Source organism: Balaenoptera musculus, chromosome 21, assembly GCF_009873245.2.
Source record: "Balaenoptera musculus isolate JJ_BM4_2016_0621 chromosome 21, mBalMus1.pri.v3, whole genome shotgun sequence".
NCBI lineage: Eukaryota > Metazoa > Chordata > Mammalia > Artiodactyla > Balaenopteridae > Balaenoptera > Balaenoptera musculus.
In genome coordinates this window covers 12,135,561-12,160,011 of record NC_045805.1, presented here as the reverse complement: position 1 = coordinate 12,160,011, position 24,451 = coordinate 12,135,561, and the positions used below count along the sequence as shown (strand labels likewise).

General features: G+C 41.4%; 1 protein-coding gene across 1 annotated transcript; it reads left to right on the top strand.

The window, feature by feature from the left end:
- Positions 1–3,436: 3,436 nt before the first annotated feature.
- On the top strand, positions 3,437–17,270 carry ZNF596 (zinc finger protein 596). Its single transcript, XM_036838929.1, is given in 8 exon segments — positions 3,437–3,479; positions 10,161–10,377; positions 11,664–11,746; positions 13,309–13,435; positions 14,155–14,250; positions 15,125–15,216; positions 15,685–16,860; positions 16,863–17,270. Coding segments are annotated over 6 exon segments (1,566 nt in total). The 5' UTR covers positions 3,437–3,479; positions 10,161–10,377; positions 11,664–11,734; the 3' UTR covers positions 16,926–17,270.
- The last annotated feature ends 7,181 nt before the right edge of the window (positions 17,271–24,451 follow it).

Below are 24,451 nucleotides of genomic sequence, written 5' to 3'. Positions count from 1 at the left end.
TTCCAAAATTTAAATTGATTTTGGTTCACATGTTAATATGAAATAAATGTTAAACTTGGAGAAGATGGTATTTGTTCTATCAAGCAAAAAATAATGCAGGAGGCTGCAAACAACAAAAGAGTTTATTTTGGAGGGGTCTTAAGAATTGCAATTCAGGAGACACAGACTTGGTAACCCCACAGGAGTGTTCAGGAGAACAGCAAGAGTCAGGGGCTTATAAAGACAAAAAGCCACAAGGTTGTTAAAACTTGCCTGGTGAGAACTGTAATTAATGCTGATGCGAGTCAGAAAATATTTGTCCTTGGGAATCACAAGTTGTTTTAGGGTAGGGGTGCAATACGTAGATAGGCTGTCATGAGTTTCTGGCAGATGTTCTGGATGACTTCATCAGGTCAAAAGGTCAGATTCCATCCAGGCTGAGAGATGCATTAGGTCACACTTCCTTAAGGGTCTCCAGGCTCCATTTTAGAGAACTCTCTCAGCAATAGTGACTCCATTTTGATTTTCCTTTCACAGTTCTGGGAAAATCAGAAGTGTGTCTTCTTTTGGAAAAATCTCTGTAGCATGAATAATTGGGATCTGATCTTGCCAAATTCTAGCCAGCATGAACTTCAAATTTTCCAAAATAAATAAATAGATAGATATTAACTTAAAACATTCTTTTTCTATTATTTATCTATTTTATATGTATTAGTGTATATATGTCAATCCCAATCTCCCAATTCAGCCCACCCACCACCCCCATTCGCTTTCCCCCCTTGGTGTCCATACGTTTATTCTCTACATCTGTGTCTCTATTTCTGCTTTGCAAACCAGTTCATCTGTACCATTTTTCTAGATTCCACATATATGTGTTAATATACGATGTTTGTTTTTCTCTTTCTGACTTACTTCACTCTGTATGACAGTCTCTAGGTCCATCCACATCTCTACAAATGACCCAATTTCGTTCCTTTTTATGGCTAATATTCCATTGTATATATGTACCACATCTGCTTTATCCATTTGTCTGTTGATGGGCATTTAGGCTGCTTCCATGACCTGGCTATTGTAAATAGTGCTGCAATGAACATTGGGGTGCATGTGTCTTTTTGAATTATTGTTTTCTCTGGGTATATGCCCAGTAGTGGGATTGCAGGGTCATAAGGTAATTCTATTTTCAGTTTTTTAAGACACATCCATGCTGTTCTCCATAGTGGCTGTATCAATTTACATTCCCACCAACGGTACAAGAAGGTTCGCTTTTCTCCACACCCTCTCCAGCATTTGTTGTTTGTAGATTTTCTGATGATGTCCATTCTAACCGGTATGAGGTGATACCTCATTATAGTTTTGATTTGCACTTCTCTAATAAGTAGTGATGTTGAGCAGCTTTTCATGTGCCTCTTGGCCATCTGTATGTCTTCTTTGGAGAAATGTCTATTTAGGTCTTCTGCCATTTTTTGATTGGGTTGAAGACAAACATTCTTTGCTTGACCAGACTTTAGGCTCCTAAAGCTTCTCTTATGCCCATCTATGCACTTCCTTGTAAAATCCAGTTTTAGCAAGAATACTGCTAAGTCAGTTCAGCCAGAATCCACCACCCTCGCTATCTGCTCTGGTTCCTCATTCTCTACTATTCCACAGGTGATGTCTGATCACCATGGAGTATCTTCTGAAAGAAACCTGCTCATCAGTTTAGCCAGAATTCCCCTTACCCATGATGTTTCCTCTTAGTAATTTTCTATCCACTGACCCCCCGACCCTGCTCGTTGGCTATAAATTCCCACTTCATCCTGTATTTGGAGTGCAGCCCAATCTCTCTCACCCAATACAAAATCCCATTGCAGTGGTTCCTATACCAGTGTGGAGATAGCCCACCCCCAGAATAAAATCTTCCTTACGATGCTTTGTCGAGGAACATTCAATTAACTGTCAAGTTAAGAAGAAAACTTGATAGTTAATTGAATTAAGAAGAAAAAAGGGAATTTTTTTTTAACCAAACTGAGGATTATAAGCCGGGAAGCAGATTCTCAGAAAGCTCTGAGAACTGTTCTGCCTGTTAGAACTCTAGGACATAGTCAAATACATTTCTGAGACAAAGGATCATACATCAAAATGACACACTGATATTTTACAGAAGTTCACCAAGGATACATAGTCCAGGTAAGCCCATACAAAGCAAGCTGCAAGTCATCATTACCCCCTACAGAGCTGGGAAAGAACATTATTCTTTTAAGAAGTTACATTGCGGGCCTCCCTGGTGGCACAGTGGTTGAGAATCTGCCTGCTAATGCAGGGGACATGGGTTCGAGCCCTGGTCTGGGAAGATCCCACATGCTGCGGAGCAACTAGGCCCGTGAGCCACAATTACTGAGCCTGTGCGTCTGGAGCCCGTGCTCCGCAACAAGAGAGGCCGCGATAATGAGAGCCCTGCGCACCGCGATGAAGAGTGGCCCCCACCTGCCGCAACTAGAGAAAGCCCTCGCACAGAAACGAAGACCCAACACAGCCATAAATAAATAAAAATAAATAAATAAAAATTAAAAAAAAAAGAAGTTACATTGTTAGCTTAAGAAGAAAGAAAAAAAAATTTATCTTTATGGTTGAGCAGGCACCCCCATCTTTGAGGAGCTCTGGTTAACGTGTAATGCAGATGCACACAGCACATTATGGAGGGAGGAGGTCCAAACACAGAAAATTTTATGTTTAATTTTTTTCTTGTCCCGCCTTAAAATATAAACTTATTTCATCAGCTTTAACAAGTATCACTGAAGTTTTTTCTTTAACACAAACATTCTTTCAGATAGCTGGGGAAATATAGATAAGGAAAATGGGAAAATATTTAGAAATTAATGACAAATTATGGGATGCCATCCACGCTTGGCCCCATGAAGTCCCCGATACTGAGCCCAGGGCTGCGTCTCTAGTGAACAGGGAGCAGAAATGGAAATAACGTTAGCTCTGGTTTCCATCGCCCGCACAGACAATTCCAGCCCTTGCTAAACTGAATAACCCATTGCAAGCGCAGGAACCACAGACGTTGGTCGGGATCCCACCACGGCCCACTTGGACCCAGCGAGGTCCCCGCCCGAAGCCGAGTCGCGCCCAGAGCACTCGCAGGACGAGTCTCCAGGCGCGAAAGGGGATTTCGACCTAAACCGTTTTCAACATGTTAACAGGGAAACATCCCAGCATTCACTAGGAAGGCCTCACAGCTCTAAGCTCGTACCTGGAGTTGTCCGAAACATTTAACTTGAAGCCCCGAGGAAGCAGCCCGGCTCCCCGGACACCAGACGAATCAAACGCACCCAAACGCTGAGACTGGAGGTGTGCCTGGCCGGGGTAGGGGCCGACCCGGAAACGGCCTGGGGCGGGGCGGGAAGGCTCAGGCCTCACCCACGCTGCTCCGCCCCGCCTCTCCCTGACTAAGGCCCCGCCCCGCGTGCGTGATTTCCTGCCGACGCGGAAGCGGATTTCGGGAGCAAAGGGCCCCTCGGGTGAGTGAGCCCCTGGGCTCTGAGAATCAGAGCTGCGCTCCACAGCCCCCTCCCGACCGCATCCTTCACACGCAGGTTCCGGGGTCCCCGTTCTCTCCCCTCCGGCCCGCGTCGCCCTGAGACTCGGGATGCCGGGCGCTCGGCTGCCGGGTCCGAGTCCGCGTCCGTTTCCGGTCAAAATCGCTCCGAGGCCGTCCCCGTCAGGCCTTTCTGCCTTCGGTCTCTTCACCGTCTCCCGGCCCGACCCGCGCCGTGTCAGGTCCCCACTCGCGACGTGGACTCTTCGCCCTTCGCGCCCCGCATCGCCCCTCTCGGCCCCTCAGGGCAGCCCGGGACGCCGCGCCCTCCCGCGGCCCTGGGTCTCCGCAGACCCCAGTGTTCTCCTGAGACCAGCTGCCCATCCTGGGCCTCCTGCGGCCGGGCCCTGCCGCTCGCTGCCGTTCGCGGTCACCGCCTCAGAAAGGCCCTAGAGCCCCGGGCTGGGGGCAGGGGCCCAGTCCTGTCCAGTGACGCCGCGTGTCCTTCTGTCCCAAATCCTATCCGCTGGCGATACCGGCCAACGTGTGTCCACATTCCCGATGTCTCACGGGAAAGTGTGCTCTTCTGGGCAGAGCATCTTTGTTCCACCCCTGTGGATGTCGAGTGGGCAGGGGAGGATGAGACAGAACAAGAAGACCGATGGAGTAAAGGAGAGTGAGGACTTGAAAAGTAAAATAGAGGAGGGAGATAGGTGGGTGCAATGGAATTGGAAAGACAAAATACAGGTGAAAAAGAACGTGACCTGGGCAAGAAGCAGTATGGTACATGAAAACAGACAAAAAGGAGATCAAGAGGGAGATGGCCAAGGACAGAGTAGATGCGGGGAATTTCACCAACAGTAGCGGTTGGGGAAAGTAGAAGGATAGATTACAAATTCATTAGATTTTTTTTTAATTTTGAAATTACTTTTCTTTTTAAATGTATTGTGTCAGATTCAGATCATGAGGCCTCAGTGCTTTTCCTGTCTTTATTGTATACTAAAAGCATTCTTTAGTGCTTAGTAAAGAAGTTTTACACTATTTTTCAGTGCAGTTGGTAGGGATATTGATGATTTTTGTCTTAAAAGTCAAAACCAGGTAGTTTAAGCAGGTAGTCCAGTATTCAACAGCATCCTTTCTTCTGTATGTGACTTTTTAATTTATTGGTCTGTGAGCTAGTTTCCAACTAAGTATATGCTCTTTTCAAATTCCCTTTGTTTTTTTGTTTTGCAAATATTGAACGATAGGCTGGATGGTTCTAGAACTTTGTTCTCACGGATCTCATTTGTTCATGATGAATACATTATTAAGAGCTATTTCCACAGCTGAACTTTTGTGTTTTCCAATGCCGATAATTAAGTGTTCTTAATATTATATTTTTTGATATATTCATGGAAATGTATATTTTTATATTTATTATGGAAAAGAGAAATTAAATGATTTTAATCAGTATGATTAAAAACATGACAGAGAACTTGCCCTTGCTTGGGAGAATTAAATATTATCTGGAATCTTTAGGGGCAGGGGTGAGAATGGTAAGCCTTGCCACTATCCAGTCCAGACCACCCCATGCCTGTGAGGCCAGTAATGGTTACTCTCTCCTGTTGACATCTCTTCCTGCCCCCAAACACACACACATAGTACAAAGGCAGCTGGTAGGGAAAGACCAAGATTTTTTAAACTAAGCACAGAGCAAAGGTATTTCTCCAATGAGGAGATGACACTTGGCTCTGGGAAGGGAGCTTGGAGGAGAAAGGGCAGTGCAGTTTGGATGTTAAGGAATGGAAGAGAGCCTGGGGAGCTCAGGAATAGGAGAAAAGGAGACCTCTGCCCATCCTTACTTGGGGATCCTGTGCTCAGCAGGTACTAGAAGACACTGTGAGGATGGTGACTTGAAAGGGAGGGTCACACCAACTCACATTCCCATATCTGCCATGTGATATGTGGGCTTTACAGTATAGAAGGGTGTATGGAGTAAAGGGCAGAGAAACTTAGCTGTTGGTCTCCATGTAGGAGTTTATCGTCCCTGCTCCCTGATAGTTCAGCAGACAGCAGAGGACTATTTTTTCCAAATGTTGAATTTCTCCCTACATATGTGGTGTGGCCAGGAAGGGGATAAGTTATTTGAAGACCTGAATGGCACATTCTCAACACTCAGGAGTGACTTCTTGCCTGAGAAAGACACTCAGAGGAGGAAGAAGATGAGGAGTCAGGAATAAATCTTTATCTGGAAAAGGTCATATTATCTGTTGATTGTTCTGTCCTCTCCTTCCTGAAATGCTGTTTTTAGGACGTGCTAAAATCTGACTCTCAGATATCCTGCCTAACACATTTCCTCACTCACTGATGGCCTCTCCTATCTCCAGACCAATTCTATCTCGCTGTCAACCAGTGACATGGAACTTGTGAAGTGGCTCCATTTGGGGGATCATTATGAGAAATGCTGCATGCCCAGACATTGATTAGAGACAAGGACTGGGCACCATAGTGTCAGTAAGATTTGCCAGTAGGGATTGCATAGTGACCAGATCTGGATGTACTGTAGACCAAGATTAAAGAAATTGCACACATTAGTACTGAATTAATGTCAGGAATACCTAAAAAATCATGGAGAAGGGGCAATTTGTTCTACCTGATTTTGTAATACATTTGAAGCTTAACAAAGTGAAGCTGTGTATTTGGCCTCAAAATATTAATGATTTGCAATAGAAGGGAGAGATTAGAAACTTAGCCCTGACAAATTAAGGTGGCATTTCATCCACATCATGTAGTATATTTTATTCCGTAATTGTTTAAAAATAGAATCAACCCAAATGTCTAACAGTAAGAGGATTTAACACTGTTCACATCACATCCGTCCCAGGGAGACCTTGGTGCTGATGGATTTGTAAAGAATTGACGTTTCTGCAGATATTTGAGGGTTCCTCCTCTTTGGGTATGTTGGGGTTTCATTGCTGGGCCAAGAGATGGTACGTTTCATTTTGTAATAGATTCTGGCACGATCCCCCGTACACACATAATACACAACTGTAAAGAAATCCTCATCCATCATCAACTCCTGAGGTTTCCCCCATACTTTAACCAGGATTCATTTAAAATTTACTTATTTATTTATTTTTGGCTGCGTTGGGTCTTCGTTGCTGTGCGCGGGCTCTCTAGTTGCGGTGAGCGGGGGCTACTCTTCGTTGCGGTGCGCAGGCTTCTCATTGCGGTGGCTTCTCTTGTTGCGGAGCACAGGCTCTAGGAGCACGGGCTCAGTAGTTGTGGCTTGTGGGCTCTAGACGCAGGCTTAGTAGTTGTGGCGCACGGGCTCAGTTGCTCCGCGGCATGTGGGATCTTCCCGGACCAGGGCTTGAACCCGTGTCCCCTGCACTGGCAGGCGGATTCTTAACCACTGTGCCACCAGGGAAGCCCCTCATTTTATTTATATAAACATGTGGTTGTAGATTTGGATAAAATGACAACTCTGTTTTTAATTTCCATTTTCCTAATTACTTAAGAGACTGAATGAATGTTGTTCTTTATAGACATGTATATGTAAAATGAATTTTTCTACTTATTTTTCTGCTTATATTTTATAGTTTATAGTTTAATTATACACACACACATATGTGCACACTTTGGTCTGATAACGTTGGTGAAGTGAAACCAAAATCCTTCCTTCATGGCCTTTGCTTTTTTTTCTTTCCTTTGTAAGGTGTCACCTATTTCATAGTATAAAATATTATGTTCATTTAGTCATAATATATTGTTTGTTTCAACTATTTAATTTGAATTATTTTAAAGTTTCACATAATATAGGTTCAGATGTAATTTGACCTATTTTTTTTTCCCTTTTCACAATTATTTTGGCTGTATCCTCATCCCAAATCAAAATTGAGACAAAATTGACCTTTAGGATAATTCTCATTTTTTTATGTGAAATATCACATATGACTTTGGGGGTGGGGTATACTTGATTTACAATGTTGTGTTTCAGATGTACAGCAAAGTGGTTCAGTTATACATATACATATATACATTCTTTTTTAGATTCTGCATATGACTTTTAAATTTGAGTCGCACCAAATTTCTGCAGTCACTGAGACATTTTTGTCACCATGTCCTCTAGTCTAAGAATTTGGTTTGGCAGGCTTTGTTCATGTCGTATTTATGTCCTCAAAAAGTTTTAAAATTTCTTTACATGGGTTTGCAAATTTATTTCAAGTGAGTCATAATATTTTGCTGTTGTACATAGAGACTGGCTTTTGTGTGTTTACTTAGTTTTTAAATTTTGTTACTAAACAGGAAATATTGATTTCAGTATATTAAGATTGGATTTGTTCTCTTTAAAAAATATTAGGTATGATAGTTAAAATGAATTCTCCTGTTTTTTTTTGTTTGAAATCATGTCTTCTGAGAATCAATACAGTTTCAGCTCTTTGATGCTATTTTTGAATTTCCTCTCCTTTCCTCTCTTTTCTTGGTTCTGATTCAAGCACCCAGTGCACTGATTTCTAGGATACTTCCTACTTCTATTTCCTTCTGATAATTTTTGAATAAATTAGACAGACCTCAGACAGGCCATCTTTATCCTGTGCCCAACCAAATAAGTTTAGTTCTCTGCTAACCTGTCTTTAGGTTTATATAGTAACACCGTAATGTAACTTAATATTTATGTTAATTAAATTGTAAATGCATTAAGGGGAGGAAATAATCATGTCATTGTTTTGCTTTACTGTATGCCCAGCCCATAGCACTAAGTCTGACTTGTGATCGGTGCCCAGCAGTATCTGAGAAACAACAAAAAATTGTTTTGTTTATGTTTCCTTTTCTTTTTCTCTCATATCCTTCCACCTCCCCCACCATAATTTCACTACCCACACCCTGTGCCAGACAACCATCATCTAATTCTTAAAACTCATTAAACCTTTCTGAATTACTTAACTCCATTCTTCAACAAAAGGCTCATGTACAAACACAAGTCTTCCTGTCACTTTCTTGCTATCAGTTCTCCAGTGAATTCCCACTAGCTTTAGAAGAAGGACCAATCCAATTACAGTGGCCTTTAGGCCCTGAAATCTACTTGCCTGACACCCTCTCCAGGTCTTCCTGTCACTCAGCTGCCTTCCAATGTGTTCTCATTTCCTGGGGTACAGCACATTCTGTGATGTGTCCATGATTTTATACTTGTTCCTTCATCAGAAAGAAAAAGCAAACTTCTGAACCTATTTCCGTCTCTGCAAAACTCCCTCAGACTTTTTGCCCAACTGAATTTTTAAGGTGTCATAAATAATGTGTGCGTTTCTAGAGAGCTTCCCCACCTCCACAAATGAAATACTTTAGTATATGTTCACAGAGTATCCTTGTCATTATTTCTTTTTTGTTTTTTTTGTTTTTTTTCATTATTTCTTTAATCTCTTCTAAGCTCGTATTTAACTCCATAATGACAAATGATCTCTCTGCTTTATTCATCAGTATGATTTCACTCCCTGCTACAGTCTTGGCCCTGAATTGACATGAAACATATTCATTTATGGCAAAAGGAGATCATCACTTGCCTCAAATATGTTGCAGTAAATAGGCTGAAAAGACATAGACCATCTCAGAAATACATGAAAATCAAATAGTTGATACAGTTTATTACAAAAGTAATACATACTAAATCCTTTTTTTACTGTCAGAAAAGTATAATTTTAAAAAAGAAAATTACAAAGAATTTCTTATGGGATCAAGTATTTCTTATGCCTTATACCTAAAATGAAAACATATTGCTTGATTTTCCTTCAGAAATAATATCCTTCTATAAAGTAATATCTTAAGATTTTTAAATGTTTAATTTCCTTTTTAATATCAGTTTTTAAAAATATGCTACTTAGATGGGAATTCCCTGGTGGTCTAGTGGTTAGGATTCAGGCTCTCACTGCCATGGCTCGGGTTCAGTCCCTGGTCGGGGAACTGAGATCCTGCAAGCCCCACGGCACAGCCCCACCCTCCAAAAAAAATCCTATTTAGAGACAGAAAGTAGAATGGTGGTTTCCAGGCATTGGGAGGAAGGGGAATAGGGAGTAGTTGTTTAATGGGTACAGAGTTTCAGTTTTACAAAATGAAGAGAGTGTTGGAGATGGATGGCAGTGATGGTTGCACAGTATTATGAATGTATTTAACATCACTGAACTATACACTTAAAAATGACTAAGATGGTAAATGTTATGTGTATTTTACCACAATAAAAAAAATTAAATTCTGTCTACAATAAAATCAATCCTGAAACTGATCATTTATTCTGGAAATCCTTAATATTTTGAGGATTGTAGGGTTTTTAGGACATGAGCTAGATCTGACTTGAAGAGACCTAACACTGGATGAGCTTTTTCTCACTTGGTAGTAAAAATGAAAGATATTTTCCTTCGGTAGATATTTATTCAGCACAAACACTTACACTTCTGTAGAGTCACACTTATGTCCACAGCCTGAGAAAATGTTGGTAGATTACAAATCCTCCTACAAATAAAAATAGAGAGCAGGAAGGGGTCTCTTGGCTGCAGATTCTCAGTACTGCCCTGAACAACCAAAATCCATAAAACACTGAAGTCTCTGAGAAAAGGCATGAAGTTTGCTTTTGAGACTTTTAGAAGAAGCAGAATTAAAGGATATAATTTGTTGTCCTTAATTTCATCTACAGGGTTTACCTAAAGAGGCATTTCTTGATACATTTATCTTGATTGGGACCCAAGTTAATCAGATTTGTCCTTTGGATTACAAAACTGCATTAAAAGAGAGTTCACCATCAAAATGATGCATTCTCTAGAAAGAGAAAGAAGCTCTGAACTCTGGAATGTTGTGTCAGCATCCTCAATAAATATTTGGTTTCACTGGATTTTCCGTCTGTTTGGGTTCTGGTGAGTACTGGAGATCATTTTCACCAGGAGGGATGGCCCTCCTTTATTTTGTAAATGATTTTTTGTGAGAAGTGTTCATTTTGGTAGGAATTCAGTGACAGGATCTCTGAGGAACTGACATTCAAACAGATTGAAGGAAATAAGTATGGGGTAGGAAATTGTGTTTGTGGATTTGAGTAGAAATGAAGGATAATAGTGAACAGTGTAGAAGTAATAGCAATGCTAAATTGTATTTGCGATGTTCTGAGACAGCATATAAAATGTCAACCCTTGGATGTCTGGTGGAGACATTGAAAAGTTTAGAGACTAGATAAAGAGTAATATTTGGGGAAAGTGGGAGATAATGGCCTGAGATCTATTTCCTTTCTAGTGTATGTTAGTTTCAAAAAAAAAGCAAACTCAGAAATGGAATTCAGATATGAGTTTTGTCACTTTCAATTTAGAAAAAGCAATGGAAGAAATTGAAGCAATTGAATAAATATGTGGGCATACCTGGGCAGTGTACATAAGTAGAGAAGGATAAAGGAGTAGGATGGAGTCTTGAGATCTTCCAACAATATTGTTTGAGAAGTTCTTGGCAAGTGATAAGGAGTTAGAATGACCAGATTCCTTTGAAGACTGTAGACTGAGAGATTAGAGAAACCTAGGAAAAAGTATGTTCCCAAAAAGAGGTCATGTTATACTTTTTATTAAGCTCTAGGTAAAAGCCTGAGGCGCATACGTTGGATTTATTTATGCAGATATTATCAGTACGATAAGTCAACTGGTGACTGGGATGTGAGGATTCGGCAACTGCACCTTCATCTTTTAGTTTGATTGTAAAGGCAAGAAGGGAAAAGTAGGGATGGATTGAGGCACCAGAGGGCTGGAACGGAGCTGGAGAAACTGCTAGTGCACGGAGTAAGAATGATTCAACCTGAGAAGTTCCATGGTGGTTAGTAGAGGGGGGGACACATGTGGCATGAATCAGGGATCCCTATGGATTTTAGGAGGGGATTGGACAGTTCTGAACACCAGGGGTTAATTAGCATACAAAACTCAATGGTTTTTCACATTCTGCTCTCTAAATTGAAGGTATTTATATCTTCTTTACTAACAACAGTACTCATAGCCTTCTTGCGTTTGATCCTGGTAGAGGAGAGCTGTAGCCCTATTTCTCTTAGAGCACACTGCATGTTTCTTTTGGTTGTCCAGTGGGCTACTTCCAGGTGAAGCATTGGGGCTTCATGATAAGTGAATATGGAGGTTGTGAACAGCTAGAGTCTAATGACTTTTTTCTTCCTCAGCTTTGCCTCCTGTTGCTTGGACTGTGTGTAAGTGAAAACCCGGAAGTCAGCTGGCAGCTGAGCTAGTTACAATGGAATCACAGGTAAGTAGGAAATTACTCTTTCTACTGAAATTGCATCTCTGTTTTCAGTATATGGACATATTTCTCCTACAGGCACACATGTTCTAAGCACACTCGAGAGATTTTTCAAGGATCTGAGCTTCAGTTAAGTTTCCCCAGAATTCTGGAATGGTCATGTTGGATCAAGGACTCATCAAGTGGTAACTTCTTCCCAACATCACACTAAGATATTCCAGTCTCTATTAATGCTGTGTATTCATAGAAGAGATGAGAGAGGTTTTCTTTTTCTCGTCTAGCCCATGGCCTAGTTGGCGGAAAAAAAAAAAAATTAGTCATTAACCACTTTATTAACTGTAATGAGCTTAGGATTGAGGTGAATACTGGTGATGAAGATGAGTGAGGAGGAAAACATTACAAACCAATAGAGAGGCAGATGTTCCCACAGGTGAGGTCAGTCAATCCAGTGTTACAGGTGCTGGGGGGAGTCTCAGAGCCTCTGGCTTGAGCTGCTGAATCATTTATCCTTTATAATGAACACCTCAGTTTTGTAGAGATGAAAGCCTACACCTTCTGATCCCAAGACCTGTTTGAATTCTAGTCAGTTGTGCAGAATCCTGGATGTTGCTTCAGTATTCTCTGCCATTTCATGAATAATAAACCTAAAAGTTATATTTAAGAAATATTTGCTAGATAGTTATTACTTTACACATTAGCTCATTAGATCTTTCAGAACTCATAACAGATTATTAAACCTTTTCACTGATGAAGAAACTGAGACCATAAAGGGGAATAATCTAACCATAGCCATGCTTTTTTTTTTTTTTTTTAATATATTTTTGGCTGTGTTGGGTCTTCGTTGCTGCACATGGGCTTTCTCTAGTTGCGGCGAGCAGGGGCTGCTCTTCATTGTGGTGCGCGGGCTTCTCATTGCAGTGACTACTCTTGTTGTAGAGCATGGGTTCTAGGTGCGCGGGCTTCAGTAGTTGTGGCATGCAGGCTCAGTAGTTGTGGCATGCGGGCTGTAGAGCACAGGCTCAGTAGTTGTGGCGCACGGGCTTGGTTGCTCCGCGGCATGTGGGATCTTCCCAGACCAGGAATCAAACCCGTATCCCCTGCATTGGTAGGCAGATTCTTAACCACTGCGCCACCAGGGAAATCCCACCATAGTCGTGCTTTAAAAGTGGCATATCATGGATACTTCATCCCTTGTGAGAAGTCTTTAAAAGATTTACTTGAAATTGGTTGAGAAGACTGTTTTCAATATAAGTTTTCAAGTGGAAATGTTATAATCATGATCTGGAAGTCGTAATTACAAATTTATTGGGAAATCTCCAGGGTGTATTACACCACACCTCATGTGTTATCTCTTTATAATGAAGTTTTATGTATCTAGAGTGTGTATGTCTCTGTAGGTATATCTGGAAGTCAGATGTTCATGTCAACACTGAGAATGATGTGATTGGACCCAAAATACTGTTTGAGATTTCTGTACACTCGACCCCCACCTCTTTAGTGCTTGACACCTGTACCATCCTCCCCTGGCAGAGATGGCCCTGTCTGAAACAATGTCCATAATATTTTAGGAATCAGTGACCTTCAAGGATGTAGCTGTAGACTTCACCCAGGAAGAGTGGGCCCTACTGGACACATCCCAGAAGAAACTATTCAGAGATGTGATGCTAGAGAACATCAGTCATCTGGTCTCAGTTGGTGAGTCTCTTACTCTTTATTATGTATGTATTCATTCATTCAACAAGTATGGGGAAAAACTTGCCTATTTCTTACTCCAAACTCTGTCTTGATCCTTTCATAACTCTCACAACTACCTTATCACAGTTTTCTTTACTTCTTGCTTACATTTAGTTTGTCAGTCCCATTACAGTGTAATCTTCTTGACATAATTTTGTGTCTTTCTTGCTACTCAGTCTCTGATGCTCAAACAGTGGTGGGAACTATTTTTGTATGGGTGAGTAAATGTATTGATTTTTAAAAATTTATTTCTCAGCAAGGACTGGTTTGATCAGATCACAGTGTTAAAAATAACAGATATATTGTTTTCCACATAGAACTTAGATTTTTGTGGTGTATTTATTGGAAGTTATATTCATTGGATTGTTTTTGGAGGCTGTATTTTTTGGATTCTTTTTGGATATAATATTAAAACACTGTAGAATGAAAATATTGCAGATTCCACAGTCTGTCTTTGAACTTGGGCATGGGCATTAGCTGTGATAGGTTCTTAATGTCCTTGGGAACAAGTTCAAGAGCTATCATTTTGCTGGTCAAAGAGTATACATGTTGTTTTCAACGTACTCTTCTCTGTGCTGACCCTCAGAGGTTATTGTATTCTTCCTCATTAGTCTGCCCTATACTGATGCACTGTTATGAGCACAGAACTCAAAATCCACATATCTTTCTCCTACAAACAGGCAATCAGCTCTACAAATCAGATGTGATTTCCCATTTGGAGCAAGGAGAGCAACTTTCAAGAGAAGGGTTAGGTTTTCTGCAAGGCCAGAGTCCAGGTGAGATCCAAGAAGCTGTGCTTCAATAGGAGGAGGAGCCTGGTCAGTGAGTGAATAGGCCCTAAGAAATATCACATGAAGATATCTAAGTTTAGTGATATTTTTAAAATTTAGACAATATCATAGGAGAAAAATTTTTCAGATGATGTCATACCTTGCAGGTATCAATTTTCTATTCACGGGTCGTTCTGCCTTTGTCCTTGGCTTTAGGCAAGGTGAAATTTATATACTCACTGGAGTTAATAAACATTCACAAAAAATCCCTTTTCATGGTCCTGTTCTATGAATAGGATCTTCTCTTTTCCTCCCCAACTTGCCATCTTCTTTTTTTTTCTTTCTCTTAAGTGTTTGTTTGTTTATTGGCTGCCCCGGGTCTTCATTGTGGCACATGGGCTCTTCGTTGTGGCATGCGGGCTTCTCTAGTTGTGGCACGTGGGCTCAGTAGTTGTGGCTCCCAGTCTCTCTAGTTGTGGTGCAGGCTCTAGAGTGCGTGGGCTCAGTAGTTGTGGTGCACAGGCTTAGTTGCCCTGTGGCATGTGGGATCTTAATTTCCCCGACCAGGGATCAAACCTGCATCCCCTGCGTTGGAAGGCAGATTCTTAGTCACTGGACTACCAGGGAAGTCCCCACCATCTTCATTTTATTTTTCTCATATTTCAGTCCTGAGAATGACAATTGTTATAGTCCTATAATGTGTTTCTTCTCTTTAGAATATTCCTTAATTTGATGTTCTTTCGTTTTTTCTCTTCAGTCTATTCCTTAATTTGACATTCTCTCCCATCTGTGTGTCAGTATTTGAAACATACACAAATGGGCATTGGGTCTCTTCACCATTTTAATTCCTAATACCACTATAGAGATTTATTTTTTCCAGTCATTTCAGGTAGAGAAGATGATCTGAGAAAACAAGAAATGATATCCATGCAGCATATCTACAAGAAGGACACATCTGTAATCAGTGCAATGGTAAGCTTCACGGGTGTAAACGTGTTCTTCCAAATGAAGACCTAGGAATTGAATAAGTTGGGAATTTGGCACACTTACCTGATTTAAGTTGGGATCATGGGCTCCCACAGGAGAAAATTTTAGTTAGGTGGTTTTAGGGAAGAAACATTAACCTGTAGTCAAAACCATAACTTGAGGTCTTATATAAACAGACAACTATATAATCATGGCTTATATTCCTAATCACTGAAACATAATAATGTCTTTAACATCTGTATAAACAGATGTCTCTGCAGTTGGGTTACTACAAAAGATAAAATCTATGCTTGCAAGAGAGTAATGTCCCATGTTTATGTAAATAACATAGGGACAATTTTAACTGGAGTCTGTCACTGCATGATTACTCTAGAATTTATATGTAGAGGAATGAATGAAGGAATGAATAAATGTGGGCAAACCTGTAACAGTCTCTCATTTCCTTTCAAAAAGCAGAGATCTCACAGTCAAGAGGATCCTTTGGAATGCAGTGATTTCAGAGAAAAGTTTACTGAAATCTTAACATTGGCTCAATATGTGATACCTCAAGTGGGAAAGAAACCCTTTATCAGCCAAGATTTTGGAAAAGCCATCAGTTACTTGTCATCCTTTAATATACATAAGCACATTCATGCTAGAAGTAAATCATATGAATGTCATCAACGTACGAATGCCTTTATTCAAAGTTCTGCCCTTAGGCAGCACAATAATACTCAAACTGGAGAGAAAACATTTGAATGTCATGTATGTAGGAAAGCCTTCAGTAAAAGTTCTAACCTTAGACGACATGAGATGATTCACACTGGAGTGAAACCACATGGATGTCATCTGTGTGGCAAATCCTTTACTCATTGTTCTGACCTTAGAAAACATGAAAGAATTCACACTGGAGAGAAATTATATGGATGTCATCTGTGTGGGAAAGCCTTCAGTAAAAGTTATAACCTTAGGCGACATGAGATGATTCACACTAGAGAGAAACCAAATGAATGTCATCTGTGTGGGAAAGCCTTCACTCATTGTTCTGACCTTAGAAAACATGAGAGAACTCACTTTGGAGAGAAACCATATGGATGCCATCTATGTGGGAAGACATTCAGTAAAACTTCTTACCTTAGACAACATGAGAGAACTCACAATGGAGAGAAACCATATGAATGTCATCTATGTGGGAAGGCCTTCACTCATTGTTCTCACCTTAGAAAACATGAGAGAACTCACACTGGAGAGAAACCATATGAATGTCATCTATGTGGAAAAGCCTTCACTGAGTCTTCTGTCCTTAGACGACATGAGAGAACTCACACTGGAGAGAAACCATATGAATGTCATCTGTGTTGGAAAGCCTTCACTGATTCCTCTGTCCTTAAGCGACATGAGAGAACTCACACTGGAGAAAAACCATATGAATGTCACCTATGTGGGAAAGCCTTCAATCACTCTTCTGTCCTTAGACGACACGAAAGAACTCACACTGGTGAGAAACCATATGAATGCAATATATGTGGGAAAGCCTTCAATAGAAGTTATAACTTTAGATTGCATAAGAGAATTCACACTGGAGAGAAACCACATAAATGTTATCTATGTGGGAAAGCCTTCAGTAAATATTTTAACCTTAGACAACACGAGAGAACTCATGCTGTAAAGGTAATAAATGTGGAAGATTCACCACCCATAGCTTCAAAGTATAAACACTATTGTGGACTCACACAGTGAAGAAATACTATGTTTATATTCAGTGTATAAGAGCCTTTATTCGTCCTTATTACTCCACTCAACTAAAGTTAATTCAAAGTGGAGAGAATCCACATGTATGTCACCTATGTAACAAAACATTTAGCAGTGGACTCAGGTGGGAGAACTGAAACTGCAAATGGAATGAATGTGGAAGAATCTTCATCCTCAGCTGTAACTGTTAAACTAAATGCATAAATCACATGTCAGAGAAATTCTATGTCTGTAATCAGTGTGGAAATGCCTTGAGTTATAAGTTATCCTTTAAATAAATAAGTAAACTGCACAAGAGAGAAATTCTAGACCTGTAATCACTGTGCACTCTCGTTTAACTTAGCACCACCCTTAGCATTCATGAGAAGATTCAGTGTCAGGTAACTGCTAAAAAAAGAAATAAGTGGGAACAAATTAGGACGTGAAGGAGATTGAAGACATTTGGAATGTCCCATTTCTGGAATGCCTAATATATTTACACTTACTCATGTAATGACAAAGTACTGCCCCTCCTAGTGATGCATAAAACACCCAGAAAGCTGGGAGAGCAGAAAGAAGCCAAGATAATCTGATCTTGCCCATATTCCCCTGTCACAACAGCCATGAATCCACAAATCACCAACTGGGAATGATACCCATGAGTCCCAGCCCCTCCCATATACAAATACAGAAGGCTAAGAGAGAAAAAGTTGGAGCTTCTCTGCTGCCAGGGCAACAGAAGGGCTGGTTCTTGGTACTCATTTGAACATGACTAATATCTGTGTTTCACAGGTGACAAAACTGAGAACACAGATGCTTATAATTCATTTATCCCATGTTTTTCTGAGGGATACATATGGACTCAAAGTGAAGGGATAGGAAAATATATTCCACATAAATGGAAATCATAAGAGCAGAGCTAGCTACACTTTTATCAGACAAAATGGACTAATTCAAAAACTGAGTTCATGAAGAGGATGTAACATTTGTAAATATGTTATACAATATAATACCCAGACTAAGTGCACAAGATATTTTGTAACGACGGAATAGAGGAGGTCTTCCAAAATAAAAGGAGACAACATGAAGGAAAGATTTATATTTTATCATATAAAAATTATAACTCAAATGGATCAAAGTCCAGGCACGTGTACATGTATAAGTCTGTGTGTGCACAGTAAAACTACAGAATATAAAACAGTATGTAAAATTACATGAAAAATTGGCCAAGGAAGAAAGTTAACTTATATGTACATGTCTATGAAATAAAATGCATTGATAAATTTTATTCAGTAATCAGTGATAAGGAAAGAGACAATACTCATTTTTCCACATACATAAAAAATAATGTAGTATCAAGTCCTATTTAAAGCTGAGCAAAAAGCCCACATTCTGGTTGTGGGTGAGGATATCATTGCAGCTTTAGGCAGGGGGTAGCTTGCCAAAATCTGTCAAAATATGAATGCACCATAACTTGAACCAGCAACCAAACTCCAACTTGCCCAAAGCAGGGAAACACTCAGACATCTGCAGATAAGTCATTGTGCTCAGAAACAGCCACAAAAAAATTCTTTACGAATCCAGGAACATCAAGGTCTCCTTAGGATAGATGTAGTGTTAGCTATTTTAGACATTTAGGTTGATTGAATTTTAAAAAAGCAGGGAATAAAACCCACCCCATCATGTGGATAAAATGCAGTCTTAATTTTCACTGTTACCAGTTTCTGAGTTCTCTGTTTTATTTTAAACAATATTTTGTGGCCAAATTCACACTGATTCACTTTGTTAAAGGTGGGATGTGTTATAAATTTAGGTAGATCAAGTTTTCCATTATCAATCTTGTTTTCCAGCTATTCCTGCAGATTAATAAAAAGTTTTCTGTGCAATTCCTTTAATACCTTATCCATAGAGAATTGACAGTGCATCCAGATGTGACCCCTGCTGTGCTATCTCATTTAAACTATAGTGCTCATTCCCCATTCAGGTCACATCTGAGTGTGAAGTCCTTCCCATGATTATCCCCCAAATGGAGCCAGTTCACAAGTCATGGTAAGATGGAATCTATCCTGAGGTGGAAGAGGGCTCAGGAAAGGCCATGAGTGACTGTGAGCAAATGTGTTGGTAAGATACATGAGAGTTAGAGATTAGCAGGTCCTGGGGGGGAAAAAAAAAAGCGTTTTAGGAAGAGAAGGTAACAACCAACAGAGAGGATGATTCCTAAGAAGCATTCCTGACTCCTCATTTCAAACGAGCTTTCTAAGGCAAGATCTAAGTCACTCCTGGGTGTTTGAAAATATACCTTTCAGCATACCCCCTTCCTGTGACACAACCATACAGATAAGGAGGAATTCACTTGTGGATATGACAGTCGTCTGCTGTCCACTAAAAACTGGGAATTCAGGGTCAGTAAACTACGTGGAGCCTGCAGTTTGGTTTTTCCGTCCTTCAGAAAGTCCTCCTATCCTGATGAAACCCACATATTACTTGGCAGCAGTGGGTGTGTGGGAGGGACTGACCTACCCTTGAAGTTGGAGACATCGAAGACACTTCTAGTACCTGATGAACATAGGATTCCCAGGAAAGGATGGGCAAAGATTTTCATTTATCCTAATTCTAAGCTTCCCAGTGTCCCACCCATTCCTAGCTCCTTCATCCACTATAGCATTCTTCTTTTCATTCTCCAAGCTCAGTTCACATAGCCAAGTGTCCCCTCCAAATGGGAGAGATATTTATGTTCTATGCTTAGTTTTAAAAATCTTGGTCCTCCCCTACCCAACTGACCGGGAACTCTGTGCCTGTGTTGGACAGGCAAGGAAGTCAGTGGGAGAAGCCAGTAGAATGTAGAAACCACTAGCCTCAGAGGAATAATGTAGCCTGAACGGAATAGGGCAGGGTTTACTCTATCACTCCTACATCTAAAGTTTATAGACCGTATTTCATACTCTCAAACAAGAGTACCTTCTCTTCTATGGTTTTAATAATTATCTCAAGTATTTAACATCTCTTTTCTAGAACATTACATTAAACTATCAGAAAATATACAATTAAGAACAAATTACCATCACTGGAAATCATGAAGGAAAGCCAGCTATGTAAACACCTCTATGCAGTGTATTCATCCTGAACAGATGGGCCTTGTTGGAACAAAATTCAGGTACAATTCTGTCAGTCCTTGAACATTTACAAAGAAAGGATAAAGGGAGCTTATAGACTTAGTGGGAAACTTCAGTTTACAGACCACTAAGTTAAAAGATCGCATAAGGGAATTAATGAAAATTATTATTAGACAAACTGGTTAAACAAGATTTTGACTGTTAATACAAAAAAAGTTTTGTCGATGTGCTTACCAAGTGCATATTGAAATAGAATAATATTATTTAGTAAGCTCAAAAGAATATTTTCAGCATACGATAGAGTGGAAAATGACATATAATCTGAAAGTGACACAATAAATTTAAGAGAAATAATTTTTAAAACACTGTAATGAATTTGAGATCTATCATTCTTTTACTCTCTTCCTATTCTGTCCTACTCCATCTCTCTGCTGATACCCTTTTTGTCTGTTTTCATTTAACACACTGCTTCTTGCCCAGGTCACCGTCTGACTCTTCTCGTATCTAGATAAAGTCCATCAGACCAACCTGTTCCTCCATCTTCTATGTTACCCTCTCATTTTCTCCCTCCCTGACTCACTCTGTCTCCCTGGTTCTCCCTTTGTCTTTCTTCCCCCTTCCCCCTCCCCTGCCCTTCACCTCCATATTCAGAGGGATGGAATAAAGATGCCACCTGTGCAGGAATGTAAACACACCCTGGCAGGCACCGCCAGTGGGATGGGATCTGGGACAGGACACGGGTGTCACAGGACAGGGCCAGTCACCTTTCCTAGCCAGGGCTCAGGGGTGCCAACTAAAAATCGGCACATGTCATCTGCCTCTATAAGGACTAAGTCACAGACCGCTACAGCTGCTGACCTTCAACAAACCCTGAAAGGAGATCAGGATGGAGATGAGGAAGGAGGCACTCTGTGTTCTGGGGAAAACTGGCAGAACAGGTCTTCAGATAGTTAGCTGTTCTGCTCCTTGTGATGAGCAGCAAGCCTCTGCCAGAAGGTGTGCTTGACTGCACATACCCCCTTTCCTGCAATCCTTTATAACACTGACCTTCCCCTACTTCTCTGGAGCGGTTTCTCAGAGCTATCTGAAGTGCTGTCTCCCGGGCTATTGTCCTAATTTTGCCCCAAATAACACAGCTCACAACTCTCACCTTGTGCATTTTTTTCCCAGTAGACAGGGCCTTCCCAGAGGCAGTGACCGCGAAGGGGAGACCTGTGGAGGTACAGGGCCCAGCTCCATGAAGACAAGGATGAGCAGGTTAGTCCTCTCCCGAGGACTGAGGTCTGCAGAATCCCAGGGCCAGGGAGGGTGTGGCGTCCTGGGGCTGCGTTGAGGGCCAGGATGGGTGATGGGAGGCGAAGGGTGAGAGTCCACGTCCTGAGTGAGGACCTGACACAGCACGAGGCAGGAGACGGTAAAAAGACCAAATGCGTGAAGGTCGGCAAGGACCGCGGAGTGCTTTTTAAGCAGAAAAGGAAATGACCGGAACTCTGCTGCCTGGCCTCCGGGCGTTTCAGGATGAGGCATTCTCCCTGAGGGCGGGACAAGGGGATGCAGTGCCTGTGACAACTGCAGGGACCCACAAGACCCAGGGGTTAGACACTTCAGACACGCCCTCTTGTCATAGGAGTCAAGCACTATACTTCTGCCTCTACGAACTGTCCATTCCCCCAACCCACCTTCCACGTCAAAGCCTCTGTGTTCATGTTTACATGCAGTGGGTGTCTGAGTGACGACAGCGTCTCCCCACCACATCTCTGAGACTCTATTTCCTAATGTGGGAATTAAGTCCAATGAAAGCTGAAGGGTAAAAGGAAGTGACAGTGCTTTGAAGTATAATTTAATTGGTTTTCTTTACTATTACTAGAATTAAATTTTTTTTCCAGGTATTCCTTTGCAAAGCCCCCTCATTAAAGAACTACTCCTTTGAGGGGAGAGATTCAGCCATACCTAACACATCTTGATGAGAGTCAGTCGGATGGCCTGAAAAAGATGTGGCCTCTCTAAAACATAACGCAGTGCACATAAGGGAACCTATTTCCACATTCCTGGGGTGGTGGGGGGACTTTCCTCCTCAAGGTACCCCTGGTCCTAGTACATGTGACCATCAAGTGACCTGAGGGTACTCACATGTAAGGGACCCTCAGCTTGAGATGTTTGCTGTGAGTTAAAGTACAGAACCCTGGTGAAATGAAGCAGTTCATATGTTTGGTTTAGACAGATACAATAAGGGAGATTCCAATTCCCCTTCATGGGGACATGAGCACATTAGGGGAGTTAGTGAATAGGGTGTTTCCCAGTGTTGAAAACGTTTGCAAGGCTTTTGTCCTACTGAGATTCTGCTGAGATCATCAGGATGCTTGTGCAGCAACTCTTGTCTCATTTTTTTCATGAAGAATTGTACGTTTATTTTAATATTTTAACAATGCCATGTTGGAAGTGAAGAAAACACAGCCATCCAGGAGTGGAAAGTGGGGAGTGAAGAACATAAACACAATGAGTGTTGGCTGATAACCTTCACAACCAGCCTCAGATAAACACTTTAGAGGTCCCAGAGCCCCCATCATAGGGAATCACAAGTCATTTCCAAAGACAGACCTTCGTGAACAGGGCAACACGGAAATACCCACATACCCCATATTGCTGTGGTTCACCACCACATCTGTCCAGGGGCCTCTGAGAAAGGATCAGAATGTCCAGTTCTTTGTGAGGGAAGTTCACAGTCAATATTTGAAGTTGGCTCCTTCATACTCAATCAGGAACCCTTTCCTTCTACTATTCCTGGAGGAAGAATGAGTTTTTCAGATGAAGGAAAGAATGGTAGATGGCTTCTGAGTCATCTTAAGTGTCATAATTCCAAAAAACATGTACTGGGTTCTGAGTCTCTCCTGTTGTGGATATTAGGCCACTATTTCTCGTAAGATGCCTTCCTGTCAGGATGAGTGCTGAGGACTAAGGGAAGCTGGGGGTGTGGGGATCAACAGGCCCTGAGAGCCGAGTCTTTAGTAACCTCACTTTTACTCACGGTCCCTTCAGTGCCCACTCCTGTGCACAGAGTACCAACTTGCCTCCACAGAACCAGATGCTACCCCAGAGACAGGCTCCCCACAGCACCTGTCTGACTGAGGTTCCTGCTCAACAGGCTGCACACGTGGGGAGGATCTGCAATTAGCACTCTCCCCTTGCAGGTTCAGTATCTGCAGCAGCAACCTGGTTCTTTCACTGACTCTAGACTCTAGACCCCTGGACCAGTGACAAGGTCTCAGAGCACAGCAGAATTTGTAGCACAATATCATTCTTCCACCAACTCTGAAATTTCCCCTAGATGTCCTTGCTTGCCTTCCGCCTCCCACCATTTCCACTTCTTCCTTCCTTTCATGCAATGAATATTACTAACTGCCAGGATATTGAGGATTAAATTACATAATGTATTGAGGTCCCCAGCACAGTGCCCTGTACACAGTGGAGCCTAACGAACCTGAGAGCACACAGGAGATGCTCAGTAAAGCTTGTTTTAGTGAATTGATGCATGTTGCTTCTCAAATACTGTCTTGCTCAGACACTGCTGATTTCTCTATTCTTCTCTCAATTTGACAAGGGTCAACAAATAATATAATTTGGGGGAGGGGGAGGTAATGGGTGATATTGCTGGAACCAAATCTATTTGTGCTGAGAAATGATGTTGTGTCCCAGCATTTCCATTTTTAAGTTAAAAATAAAATTTCGGGGGCTTCCCTGGTGGCGCAGTGGTTAAGAATCCGCCTGCCAATGCAGGGGACATGGGTTCGAGCCCTGGTCCGGGAAGATCCCACACGCTGCAGAGCGACCAAGCCCGTATGCCAGAACTACTGAGCCTGCGCTCTAGAGCCCACGAGCCACAACTGCTGAGCCCGCATGCCACAACTACTGAAGCCCACGTGCCTAGAGCCTGTACTCCGCAACAAGAGAAGCCACCACAATGAGAAGCCGGCACCGCAACAAAGAGTAGCCACCGCTCGCCACAACTAGAGAAAGTCCTCATGCAGCAACGAAGACCCAACGCAGCCATAAATAAATAAATAAATTTATAAAATAATATAAAATTTCATTGGTCCCTCCCAAACTTCCTGAATCATAATTTCCTAGTGTTGAACCCCTGATCTCTAAGAGATTTGCATGTACATTAGAGCTTAAAAAGCAATATTTACTTAAATAATTCTCAACACTGCTTTCCCATTGGGAAACCTTAGGTAGTTGTAAGAAATACCATCACTCCAGAAATTATTTCAGTTGTTCTGAGGATGAGCCTAGGATCAATACTATTTTAACAAAACCTTCATGACCCCTTTTTTTGCAGATCAAAGAACATTTATTAACCCTCAGGTGATTCAAATATCAGGTTGCTATCTACATTAGAC